This window comes from Phascolarctos cinereus, unplaced genomic scaffold, assembly GCF_003287225.1.
Source record: "Phascolarctos cinereus isolate Bilbo 61053 unplaced genomic scaffold, phaCin_HiC Scaffold_1;HRSCAF=81, whole genome shotgun sequence".
Lineage (NCBI taxonomy): Eukaryota > Metazoa > Chordata > Mammalia > Diprotodontia > Phascolarctidae > Phascolarctos > Phascolarctos cinereus.
In genome coordinates, this window is record NW_027555514.1 from 117,894,099 (window position 1) to 117,908,192 (window position 14,094).

The 14,094-nt window shown below is 34.5% G+C and overlaps 1 protein-coding gene across 1 annotated transcript in view; it reads left to right on the plus strand.

The window, feature by feature from the left end:
* The window catches only part of GRM8 (glutamate metabotropic receptor 8), an 886,817-nt gene extending 874,667 nt beyond the window's left edge, over nt 1-12,150 (plus strand). Inside the window, 2 exon segments of the mRNA XM_021002389.2 lie at nt 2,851-3,097; nt 11,553-12,150. Of these exon segments, the coding sequence (XP_020858048.2) occupies nt 2,851-3,097; nt 11,553-11,602 (297 nt within the window). The 3' untranslated portion in view covers nt 11,603-12,150.
* Nucleotides 12,151-14,094: the final 1,944 nt, after the last annotated feature.

A 14,094-nucleotide genomic window follows, 5' to 3' on the forward strand; every position in this document is an offset into this window, starting at 1 on the left:
AGATTAGCAAATGAGATAGAATAGAGAAAAAAGAGGATCCAGGACACTGTCTTTATACCTACTTATTAGATGTCACGTGAATGAAGAGCCAGCAAAGAAGACTGAGGGGTATCTGCTATGTTTGGAATTCTCTATTCATTTCTGCACCAGTAGACAGTTTAAAAAAATGATCCTTGAACTGGTTGACTTCATAGTCAAATCAAAGACAGAAAACCTTCACATTAGAAACAATAGAAATAAAATTAATACAGAAGTGTACCTCTGCCTTTTAGAATCCCTTGTTTCTTTCAAAATTCAAATCAATCTCCGTATTCTATATCAAGGTTTTTTTTGTCCAATTCCTCCCTCCCCGACTCCACTGTAAGTATCCTCCCTGACAATTGCTTTGTATTAATTTTGTTTATATTTATATCTGTACATGTTGATCCCACAGATTAAATGTAAGCATCTTAAAGTCAAGGGCTATTTGCTTTTTGTGTCATGCATCTCCAGCCCTTGATGCAGAACAGGTGTTTAAAAAATGTTTATTAATTGATTTGTTGTTTGAGGGGAGGGTCAAGAATATTCAAATAGAAAACAAAGACATGGCAACAGAAAATTGAGTTCCATGTTCAGGAAATTTAAAAAAAGTTCAATTTATCAAGAGTAAGAAGTGCATAAGGGGATAGAGGGAGGGTAGTTTGGAGCTAGGTTATAGACTGAATAAAACTCAAAAAAAGGATTATCTTTCCCAAATGTATTTTTATTTTAATATGTCAAACCATTAAGCTAAAGTGAGGACAGTGCTTGTGGTTAAATTTCAGACATTAGTGAACAAGTGTGGAATGTATATATTTTAGAACCTTCCTAGTACTTTAGAAATAGCAAAAGTAGGTAATTGTCTATTTCACCTATTTATAGAGGCCAGCTTTTCCTAAGGGGCACAAAAGAATTTCCTTTAGCAAACTATTGCTTCGGGTCAGGATAATTAATACAATAACCTTCTCCTCTCAAGGATATCGAACATTTAATTGTCCAAATTCAGCTCCTCCAGGAAGCCTTCCATGATAAAAACCACAAATGAATATTGAGAGAGAGAGTTTTATATACATCTTAATATATATGTATATGTGTGGGTATATTTTATATGTACTTATTTATTTATAGGCTGTCTTCTCTTTTAGGGTAGAGACTTAATTATTATCACTTTTTTTCCCCTTTCTTTGTATTCCTACTGCTTAGTATGATGCCTGGTATGTAGTGATTGGTAACTCTTGTTGAATGATTGACTATTGCTTATCCTGGGATATTCACTCTCCTTCACTTGATTATGTCTTCTGTGATTCCTCATGACTTCTATCTTTTCTTCCTGTGAACTGTGTGTATTTATCTCCCTTATTAGACTATAAGCTCCTTGAGGACAGGGACTCCTTTTATTATTCTTGGCCCTTATGACATGTTTTGTACATAATAGAGGCTTTACTTTTTTTTAATTTGCCTTGATTTGATTTTTTTTTTCTGTGTGGATGAGTCTGGGGATCTATCATTGAGATGACATTATCCAAAACTACTTTACAAACCTTCCAGTGCTATATATGGAGCTTTGGTGGAAGGGTGGGAATAATTATCAGAGCTGAGATTGAAACCCACATCATATAATTATAGACATAGATATTAAAGGGACCTTCTGTCCATTAACAAGTGAAAAAACTGAGGCTGAGAGAGCCCGAGTGACTTTCTCAGTGTCTTATGGGTAATAAGACATAGTTACTCTAACAGTTATAGCACAGTTCTGAAGATGGAAGATTTAGTAGGGAAAGGTAATGAGTTGTATTATGTACCATGTTGGGTTTGAGAAGCTTATGGGATGTAGAGATTGAAAGGGCCAGTAGGGAGTTGGGATGGAGCTCAGTAGATTGTCTATCACTGGATATAAATATCTGGGACTCATTTGCAAATATATTATAGCTGAACTCATAGAGTTTAACAAGATTAGCAAATGAGATAGTATGGAGAGAAAAGAGGACCCAGGATGCTGCTTTTATATCTACTTATTAGATGTCACATGAATGAAGAGCCAGCAAAAAGACTGAGGAGTATCTGCTATGTTTGGAATTCTCTATAGTTAACTATACTCTGAGTCAGTTTATAGGTTCATAGCTTTAGAAGATGGAAAGTATCTTAGAGGCCAGCTAGTCTATCTTCATTTCATCTTACAGAGAAAGAAACTAAGCTTTAGAGGGATTAAATGACTTGTTCAAGGTCTCACACATAGTAAAAGGTGGAGCTGAGATTTGCCACCAGATCTACTATCCAGTGCTGTGAAACCTAACATTATTAGAGCATTGGTGTCAAGAGTTGATTCTCTGAAATATTTAACTTCCTCTCGACCTCAGAGATTTTGGGTTCTGGGTTCAGAAGAGAGCTGAGGAAGGAGGAAGGGAAGGAAGGGAATATTCTGATCTCACATCTCTTTCTCTCTGGAGAGGCTCTGTCTTACAAAGATGTTTGTTGGCCAGGGTGCTTTTGTATTCTTTTTTTTTTGTGTTTTGTTTATTATCCAAAAATGAAATTAAGGTACAGAAGTTTAATTGTTTTTATAGCAACTTTGTCTAATAAACATTACTGCCTTTCTCACCAACATTTTCAGGAAACAGGAAATAAAAAAAGGAGTACTCGACTGTAATTAAGGACAATTGGAGAGAGGCAGACTCCTAATGTGCATGCAACAACGGAGTATAGCATAGTGTCTTCACTTTTAGTGGATGTTGCTATGCAGTGTGCTCTTGAGAAAACAGTGCTGTGATTTGCTTGTCTGCCAATGAAGCTTGCTAACATTTCTTGTAATGTTGGTTTTTTTTCTCCCCTTAGATGTACATCCAGACAACAACACTTACTGTCTCCATGAGTTTAAGTGCATCGGTATCTCTGGGCATGCTCTACATGCCCAAGGTTTATATTATAATTTTTCACCCTGAGCAGAACGTTCAGAAACGGAAGCGGAGCTTCAAGGCTGTGGTGACAGCTGCCACCATGCAAAGTAAACTGATCCAAAAGGGAAATGGCCGTCCTAATGGCGAGGTGAAAAGTGAACTCTGTGAAAGTCTAGAAACCAACAGTAAGTCATCTGTAGACTTTCAGATGGTCAAGAGCGGGAGCACTTCCTAATAGATGTACGTTCCATGGCAATTCTGTTTCCTTCTTGCAGACGGGGGGATTTGCTGCATGGGGGCAGAGGCATGCCAGAATTTATATGCCACATTTGAAAGACAGTTTAGTATGATGGAGGGCAAGAACTGGAAAGGAACTTAAAGAGCATTTAGCCCAACTTCCTCTTAACAGAAGAGCAAAATAAGGTTCACAGTGGTTTAGTAACAGATCCAAGTACACAGGATTATTTAAGGTAGAGTTAGGACTAGAACCTGTGTTTCTGATCCTTAATATAGTGCTCTTTGCACCAGCCCATGGCACCTTTCAGCTAAATCCAAATGACTTTTATGACTACAGAGTATTCTCCAGAGGCCCCTAAATCCAGGAAGCATATGCCTTCCATTGCCATATAATTACCATATCATATTCTGCCCTTGCTGATTCAAATACTGTAAAGTTTGAGATATATCAATATAGCTCCATTGAATAAAGAAAAAAAATACTTGCTAACCAATTAAATGTCTTATTGTAAACTTAATATTGAACACTCATATTACTACCATGTACATGTTTTAATAATCATTTTCAGTTTAATTTCAATGGATCAAATATAACCTTTTTTTCCTCCCTATGTCTATTGCTATTCACCATCACCCCTACTTGACTCTCCTAACTGCTAGTGGAAGCACTCCCTAGTAACAAATATGTATGATTAAGGAGGAAAGAGGAAGCATTTTAGAATCTTTAAAAAGCATTTATAATCTTTCAAAGAATATTTCACAATTGAGTATAACCCTATTTATAGCTTTTACTTGTATAATATCCTATGGCTCCTTATAATAAAAAATGATAAAATAATAAAATAACCAGTATTTATTTAGCTCTATTGACCTTAGTAGGTAGTAAAAAAGTATTTGTTAACAGGACTACTGGGGAATAATGATTGTTCCTGGTCAATAATTCTGTTTAATGTAACTGTTCATTCATATTGCCCTAAGTGGTCTCCTGCTTTTGGCTTTCTTTTTTGTTACTCTAAAGTTAGATTAAGTGACTTACTCCGGCATTAATTAATTGACGTCAGCATTTAAATCACTATCATGCAAAAGCTTTGTGAGACAGAAAGGTAAATCTTTCCGGTATAGTTCTCCCCACAACCCACCTACTTCCTCTGAAACCTAACCTACTCAAACAGCAAATAGGACCAGCAACAACCCTGGATCTATTAAGAGTATGTTTTAACAACTCTATTCCAATTAACTCCAGATTATACTTGTGGGATCATTAATTTGTATTCAAGGGTATAAAAGATGTCCATTTCTGGCAAGGAGTGGAACTTCTGCCATACTAGACTCAATGGGCGAATGTAAAGGAAGTAACAATTATTGTCTTTGTCCTTCAGTAGTTTACAATCTTGATGGGGAAACACATTTCTCTTAATTAAGGTCAATTCTTATGGCAAATACTATTGCATTTCTGTAGTTCCTTAAATCACTTTGGATCCTTTTCTGGCTCTTTGACATAAGAATGATGAATGCACTTTCTTTAACTGGCATAGTCATCAAATATTTGTTTGCCATAATCTACTCATGTGATTCTTGGTAATAAGGAAAATATTATTCATTGTATAGCCCTATTAACAATTTGCAAAGCACCTTTGAGTCTTATTTTGATCCACACAGAAAGATAACGACCAACTCCTTAGTCTGATCTTCTATACTAAGGAACATAATTAATTTGTAACTACAACTATAATAACTATTCTGATACCTATTGTATTAGACCTCTTAGAATGAGGGCCCGGCTTCTTTCTGCTTTCCACCAGAAAGAACATGTAGATTAATATTCCTAGAAAATCCAGGCAGCAAATGAATTTTACCCAGATTTTCACCAAGAATTCTCTTAGTTTCAAATTGTGAGTAATGAGAGACTGTTGAAGGGTCAGGGTTAAATGGTTGGGAGGAAGATGATTTTATGTAGTAAGCAGCCACAATAAGAGAGTTCATTAGTCCCATGATTAGAGGTGAACAATTTACCACTAATGCATCCATTTTGGTTCCTAGCTTCTTGTGTGCCCATTCACTTGTATTAGAGTTATTGGTGCTACATTCTTATGTCTTGGGAAAGAATCTGGCCTGGTAGTTTTATATCTTGAAAGCTTTAGTGTGTGAAGTTAAAAGTACTCGTAGGAAGCCAGTAAACCACATCTGGCAGGTTATTTTCTTTTGATTCCTGGTGCTTCTCTATATGACTCACTGGAGTCACTGATGGTGTCTTCCTTATAGTATCATTTCATAAAACTTCATAATAAAAGCTTTAAGGATGAGAGTCACACTAACTTTTAGTGGATGTCAGCATCAGCCCTCTCTGACTCCCCCATGAGATGCAGTGGGAACTGAAATATCAGTTCTTATTTATTTGTTAAAAGAATAAATGTCTCACTGTGGTAGAAAATTCCCATTATTATCCAGGCTTAATTCCCCTTGATGAAAACAAGCCTTATGGGTTTCATGATTCTTTTATTATTTTCTGGTTATTTCAAAGGGAAATTATGCAGCATAAATGTGTTTGTATTTTCTTGGAGAGCTGGCAAATGCTGGGCTTAAATGAAGGACAAGCCAGTAACTCTCTGAAAGGATCAGTTTCTTACCTTTGGAAGGTGAATCAAGATAGAAAACATGTGCCAAGATAAAAAAAAATACTGTCTGGGGCATCTCCAAGTAACACATTAGTGATTAAAAAGTTTATTTACCTTCCAGTAGAATAGATGGCTTCTATATAAGAACTCCAGGTAATTTCTATTTAAAATGGGGAAAAGATAGCATAGTGCAATATTTGAACCCTTAAATATTTTAGGCAGGCACCCTCTTTTATCTAGAAAAGAGGCCTTTCCTTCTATATAAAGATAGGTTGATTATGTTTTGCCTGTATTTGGAGGCTAGTATAAAATATACCTATTAAGGTATCTTTGTGTGTTTTTTTCCTGTGCTCTCTATGTAGATTCCCCCCCCTTCCTCTTTTAATTGACTTCATAAACCTTTTCCCCAAACATCAGACTTTCTGAAATTCCCATGGAATTAATATTCCAGAACTTCACTTTGCTTTTTTTTTTTTTTTTACCAGTACTGTGTCTTATGGATATGAGAATAGAATTGATTATCTTGAAAACCTTGGTCATTCCAATGTATGCTGCTCCCTGTTGTGATAAAGTGAAGGAAATAATTTTCCACATATCCCCAGACTCTCACAGTCAAGTCTTAATAATCCAGTTTGTGAATTATCCTTGGCTCTGTATTGAACTCCCTTTAGCTTTCTGGCTTTTGCCAGTTCACTATGTGATATATTTCCATTCAACTTTGCTCAAAGAAAGGGAGAGAGCTTTTTTCCTTCCTTCCTTCCTTCCTTCCTTCCTTCCTTCCTTCCTTCCTTCCTTCCTTCCTTCCTACCTACCTACTCTTTCTTCCTTCCTTCCTTCCTACTCTTTCTTCCTTCCTTCCTTCCTACTCTTTCTTTCTTTCTTTCTTTCTTTCTTTCTTTCTTTCTTTCTTTCTTTCTTTCTTTCTTTCTTTCTTTCTTTCTTTCTTTCTTTCTTTCTTTCTTTCTTTCTTTCTCTCTTGTGATTAGGGGGATAAAGACACTTCTTACCTATTAGTAGCTCCTATATTCTTTTCTTTTTTAATTCTCTGAGTTTAAATAATTCTATATTAGTACCAATAGCTACAAGTTAACCACATTGACATTCCCTCCTTTCCCCACCTCTTACTTTTTAAAAATGACTTTAAGATCATTTTAAGAATTCCCAGGCAGAGACCTCAAAGATATAATCCTTCTCAAGGCACAAATAATACATTTAAGGCAATTGGAGGCAGAGAAGGAAACTATATTAGCTGCTGAATTTGCAGTGTCCTACCTTCGACAAGAAAAGGTCAAATATGGTTTCATAGCCAGGGTCAGAGGGGAGGTGGAAACAAAGTTCTGTGTGTAAGAATTGTATCAACAATGCCTAATTAACAAATGCTGTGTATGGCATTTCTGAAACTATGTTCATGCATAATTCATGAAAACAGCTGCTGCTGGAAGTTGATTTGTTCTCTCTAGTTTGTGAACACAGTGTGGTGCACACAAGGAAATACATATTTGCTGTACTACAAAACTGATTTTCTTATTAGCATATGCATCTCCAGTGTTGAAAATCTCTCTGGTAGCTCATCCTTATAGATCTGGTCCATTTCTTCCCTGTAATGTTCCCAAAGTAAAGGCTCAAAGAGGCATAGAATATTCATCATTCCCAAAGTTGGTCCTGCATAATTTGGTTAGCTTTGATAATCCTTGAAAAAGTCCAGGCTCTAAGAACTTTCCAAACCATCTTTTGCCCACTTGATTTATTGATTTTTCCTTTTCCCCATAAGCATTTTTCTACTAAATATTCAGGTCCCAATAAATTTTAGATTTTTTCCCCCTAAAGATCACTGGTACTAGAAAACAAAAAACAAAAAAAAGCCCTTTTAATTAGCTTATTTATATGTATCTATGAAATAAAACAAATGTGTACCTGGAAATGTGCTTAAGACATCATGTAGTTTAGTCTTCTCAATTTGCACGTGTTGAAAAGGATGCTTCAAGTGATTAACTATTGTGATCAAAGTCCTGATTTCCAGTCTAGCATTCTTTCTATTATACTTCAATGCCTCCATCACTTTAAGCTCAAAACACTAGCTAATGTCAATTAAAAACTTGAAAAATTGTATTCCTGTCTGATCCAAGGAATTCTTCCTAGTTGCATAGTGGTTAGGAAGTGAGACTTGAGTCAAGAAGTCCTGTGTTCAAATTACACCTCAGACACTTAGCTGTATGAACCTAGGCAAGTCGTTTACACTCTCTTGGGCTTAATTTTCTGTAAAATAATTACAATAACAACTACCAGATATGGATTTTTTGTTAAGATTTAAATAATATAACAAATGTAAAGTGATTGGAAAACCTTAAGGCACTATAGAAATTTTTGCTGAGCCTGATTTCTAAATATGAAATGTAAAATTTGTTAAGTTCAAATAAAATTTCATTTACTTAAATTAATAATTAGTTGTATATCATGCTTTGGGCTTTCTCTAAGTTATTGGCTAACAGCAGTAGTTATGGAATGGATTTTTGGGCTTTAGGCTAAACTGAACTCTGGTTCTGTTCTAGAGTAGCCCTATACCAACTCAATCTTCTCTAGATCTAGGGATAATTTCCCTCATGCTTATTGCAAAAGATCTTTCGTTTTCAACCTGGTCTAAAAAAACCTAGACTTAACCTCTGTCAGTATGGGTCCCTCGTGAGTGGACCTTCAGAAAGTCATTTATTAGTTTAACTTCTCCTTCTCCTCTTTCTCTTCTTCCCCCTTCTATTAGTATTACTACTATTTCTTAGTGCTACTATTCACTACTTCTATTACTCCTACTAAAACTCCTTTTCCTCCTCCTCCTCCTCCTCCTCCTCCTCCTCCTCCTGCTGGTACTACTTGCTGCTGCTGCTGCTTCTACTGCTACTCTTGGCACTACTGCTAAAATATCTGTCATAGCCAAGATTGGTTCCACTGTGATCCCACTTGATCTTAGCTCTTTCTCTATTTTAGAGGTCTTATAAATAGGTGTTAATAATGTCCTATGAGTTAGGAAATAGTATTTCCCTCGCCTTTTTGTATCGGATATATGGACTATATGTTTGAAATATATAGCTGACTATAGCATAACAGAAGTTCAAATTAAAATGTTTATCACTGTTCCACTCCTCACCTCCTCCTTAATTGGTTCCTATGCCAGTTAGGTCCCATATAGGAGAAGCAATCATATCCCATGTTAGCTGTTGCAGGATGATTTTGCTTTTATCTAATAGAAAGAACAGCAGAAGTCAGAGGACCAGCATTGAGTCCTGTCTCTGCCATGATACCAACTATATAACTTAGTTAATTAACCTCTTGGAGCCTCATTTTCTTCATTTGTAGAGATACTGTTTCTTACCCTTTTAACCTCACTGGGTTAATATACACACATATACACATTATATATACATATGTATATGTATATACATACACACATATATACATATATAATACACATATATTAGAAAGATGTTATATGTGAAAACATTTTATAAAATGCTTTAGAAATGTAATTAGAATTAATATTTTTGTTATTATAATTAAAGTTCAAAAGTATAAGAATAAGATAGTTATAATAAAAGTAAGAAGTAGGCACTGGTTTGGAGTTGAGAAGAGAAATCAACCAAAATTCCTCTGAGTTCACTTTTGTATTTGTATCTGGAGTCAGAGGATCTGTGTTCAAACCTGCCTCTATAATTTCTTGTATGGGATTGAACAAATCACTTTCCTTATCTATGAAATAAAGGAATTGAAGGTGGTGGCCTGTATGGTTGCTTCTACCTCCAAATCTATGATCCTATGAGCTTATGGTGTGTCCCCCTAAGATTTAAGATCCTTGCAAATAGAGTTTGTTTTATGTATTTGTGGCATGGGTACCTAGCACAGTAACTTGTACATAGTAGGCCTTTAATAAATACCTGTTGAATTAAAAACACACATTTATTGACTTTTTACAACATTCTCAACAGTGATTGGAAAATCCATGAGTAAACCCTAAGTAAGTAGGAAAACTACATCCACTTGGCATGAGGATGATACTTTTGCCAGTCAAATCTTAAAAACTCATGCTATCAATGACTACAACATTAGGCTATCTTATACTTTGTGAAAGGGGTTATTTCAAATAGTATTAATTAGCCTGGTCACTCACTGATTTTCCTGAGCATTAAATTCTTTGGGTTAAAGTGTCCTTATTCCTTTCAAAGGAAATATTTTGAGGCTTTAGCCTTATTTAATGTTCTCAAACTAAACTCTCCCAGAATATGTTTCATTAGAAAGTATAAATATAATTTAAGGGGATGAAACCAATAATAGAAGTATTTTTCCCCTTTCTTTCATTTCTTTGTTCTTGTGATTATTCATTCCTAAATTCCAGTGAGGAAAAAAATGACAAATCAGATTAGATTTCAAAAGAGAGTTTTGCTCATTTGAAGCACACAAAACCAAAGGAAGGTTTTAGATTTTCATTTCTTGGAAATTCAAATAAAAACACAAAAATTTAAAAAGAGATTCAAACATAAACATTAATTTGGCATAATACATCTTGCTGTTTATATTTGTCTACTTATCTTGCAATAACATACTTAATAGAACTTGGCTATAGTAATTAAACATTTTATTTTCCTATTCTAATCTCTATTTCTAAACAAATTCATTTATACCCTAATGAGTAAAAAAAAAAGTATTCCTTAATTTAAAATATGAAAATAGTAATTCCATGTAATGTCTTTTTACTGATGAATACCAGAAATATATAACTTGAAAGTTCAAAGCATTTCCATGAAATGCATATACTTATCTATTCATATTTAGTGACTAAATATGATTAAAGTGAAAATGGAACAATGAGTAATATTCTTTAAAACCCCACCAGTCATGATTAGCTAACCAATCTCTTGGTAACTGGATTAGACTTTGAAAATTAGGTCACATAATTTAGGCATACAAAGATGCCTAGATTTTCCATTGAGGTAGTAGTTGTATTCAACACAGTTGAGTTGTGTAATGCCATACAAATGTGAGATGTGTTAACTAATGCTTTTGCATGAAGGCTGCATGAAATTGTTCTTAAATATATACCCTATCCCCACACAAGTGTTCAAAACTTTATGAAGTACAACACATTTAAAAGCCATCTCTGAGTAAAAGTAAATTCAATTCAGAAATATTTTATTTTGTTAAGTGCCTACTATATGGGAAGTGCTATGATAAGTGTTAGAGATACAAACACAAAAAAATGGAACAATGTTTGCCTTCAAATAGCTTACATTCTACTGGAGAGATCAAACATGTATAGAGATGAGTAAATATAAAGTATGCACAAAGAAATTACCAAATATTTCGAGGTCGGCTTAAAGAGAAAACTAACACCTGGGGTGAGCTGTATAAAGTAACACCTGAGCTTAGAAAATGGTCTCTTTGTTTAAATCCCTTCACTTCTTCCCAACCTACAAATACACAGGTATTATTTCACTTTAAATTGGGGAGAGATATAAATAATATTGCAACATTTGGACAATCATACAAAAATTTTAGGAAGAAAGGGCCACTTGGATCTTCCATGAATACTTTTCTATTTTTAATCTGTTGCTACTGCTCAAAATGCATACATTATGACATTCATGAATCTCAGAATACAGCTCAATATATATTACATATCATAATGTTTAAAATAAAGGGAAAAAACAAGCAAGAAAAACAGCATGAGTCTAATAAGTATTGTTGCGAATTTGAATTCTGAAAATAAAACTAAACAAACAATGCTCTTAATTTGTCTTAACAGCTTCCTCTACCAAGACAACATATGTAAGCTACACCAATCATACAATCTGAAGAGACAAATGAAATCAATCTGAACTGCTGTGGTATGTGATCTTAACAATGAACATGACACCACCAAAAAGTCACTCTTGGAAATCTTTGTAGACTACAATCAATCAATAGTCAGTCTCTTAAGGAGCAAAACTTAATCATGAGCCAAACATATTGGTAATGGGGAGGAAAGAAATCTGTTTGTTAAAATACAACCAATGAGTGTAAAGCTCAAGAATTGCTTACTCATGAGAAGTTTGAAATAAAATCACAAAAGGAAAACTAATGTTAGCTTGTGAAAAAAAATGCTGTTGAAATAAACCATGTCTGATGTTATTCTTGTAAGTAATTTTTTGTGATTGTGAGAACTCCCATTCCTGTCCTACATTGTTCAACTTGTATAAGACAATGAGTCTGTTTCTTGTAATGGCTGACTGGATTGAAGCCCTGGGTTGTGCTAAAAATTAATGCAATGGTTGAAGCATGCACATTTTTATACAAATAATTTATTTCTAATAATAAAGGAATGTTTTGCAAATGTTGAGACTTGTTTCGTTGCAGTTTTAAAGGCAGTGAGACACTTATCTTCACAACTGGCCCTGTTTCCACTGTTGTTTAACTCCTGCTTATAAAAGGCCTGGCATATTCAAAGGGATGTGTTTCCTCGAAGAATGTGTTGTTGGTGTGTTGGTGTATGTGTGTGTGAGAGTGTGTGTATTTTATTAAAATATGAAGAGAAGTTATTTGTATAAGAACTTGTGAATATCTCAAGATTCCCATGGTAGTTTTTCCATAGTAATTTCATTTTTCTAAAATGAGAATTCAAGAAATAGCTCAAGTCAAAATGTTCTAGGTACTTAACTCTAATCAACAAATGATGACTCAGAAACTTGTTTTGAGACTGTATATACTATTATGATAATCTAATTCTGAACAAGGTAAAAAATTTCACTAAAATTCCCTATTATGTACTTAAGTGCAAATCACCTTTGTAATGGAATATATGAAACCAAGTAGTATTAACCATTTCTTGTCTGGATTTCTATATCATTTGTTTTCACACAAGCCTCACTGAAATCAATTAAGTAATTGGCCCTAATGGGTACATTATCCATGAATACAGAGTTACTTTATTTATTCCTCCAGAATGATTAAAGTAATCATGGTTCACATATGTCAGTGCTTTCTAATTTTCCCAATGAAAACATGCATTGGTTCATAGAGCAGCATCATTAGGAAGTGAGAAAACATGGAAGCAATGTAAATATTTGTCATGCTAATAAAGCATATTGAACCAACGAAAAGAAGACTGCTAGTGGCTTTCAACCCTGTTGCCATTTGTGTCTTGGTTTTCTCTATTCCATACCGTTTTAACCATCCATCAAGTAAATGGGTCTCCATAATCGTTTTGTTAGTAATTGTTCTCTCTGCTGAATTAGCTTGGACAGCTCATTGCGCTTCTTACAGATATAAAGAGTTATCTGTACAACATACCCTTAACCCGTATATTAGAACCAATGCTGATTTACTTTATTTAATGCTCCAAGCCTAAAGCAACCAAAGCTCAAATTTATGACTTAGTATCATTTTCTCAATCCTTTGAGTGCCAGAAGGATGACCTGCCTTGAAATGAGTTTTTATTGACAATGGGTTGAGTTTTAGCTGGTGGCATACATGCTTGTTTCTAGCCTGCGTGTAAACCAAAGATTTAAAAGATTTTTTTTTCAAATTCTTGATTAACTGATTGGGGTAACACCCACAGGTATGTTGGTGTCAAGACAGGGTATATCAAAAAAAGTAAACCCACTTAATATTTTAACATATCTATGTGTAGTATATGTGTCCTCAGAACCAAACACTAACATCTAAACAATGAAGGACAAAACTGGCACACATTTTGTATCAGATTCTAGTTCTCTTCCTCAAAATAACTGTGCATTAGTTTAAGTACATTCATTAGTCTTAAGATTTAAGGGTAACTGAATAATAAACGTGTTTGTAACATCTAATAGTCTGAATTTGCTAGGTTTTGCTTTTCACAGTAGCAACCAATTTTCTAATCCTTTTTCAGTAACTAATTCTTTATAATGAATGCAAATATATTGGCATAGTCATGGAAAAACAGAACAGGCTACTGGGGTCAAAATTTTATTATGGTAGATTTGGGAATACATATTTTGAGTTGAGTACAATTCATGAAGTTTTCTTATTTTCTCTTCCCTTTCACTAGGAATAATGCATCAGGTTGTGTATTTCAAAAGACCACTTATAAGTTAATTGTTTAGGAGTTAGTGGTTAGGTTCCTATGAAGGCCCCACAAAGGCAATCCACTTATGGATTGGTAGTCATCCAAATGGGTAACCAGAATTTATTATTTCCATGGGGAAATGTTATCTTGACTGCAACTCTGGATTCTAGGAACACAATTCCCCCAAATGATTACCAAAGTATTACTTAGCAATGACTTTGTGTTTTATTTTAAGAATTCTCACATTGGGCTAATTTCAGCATAG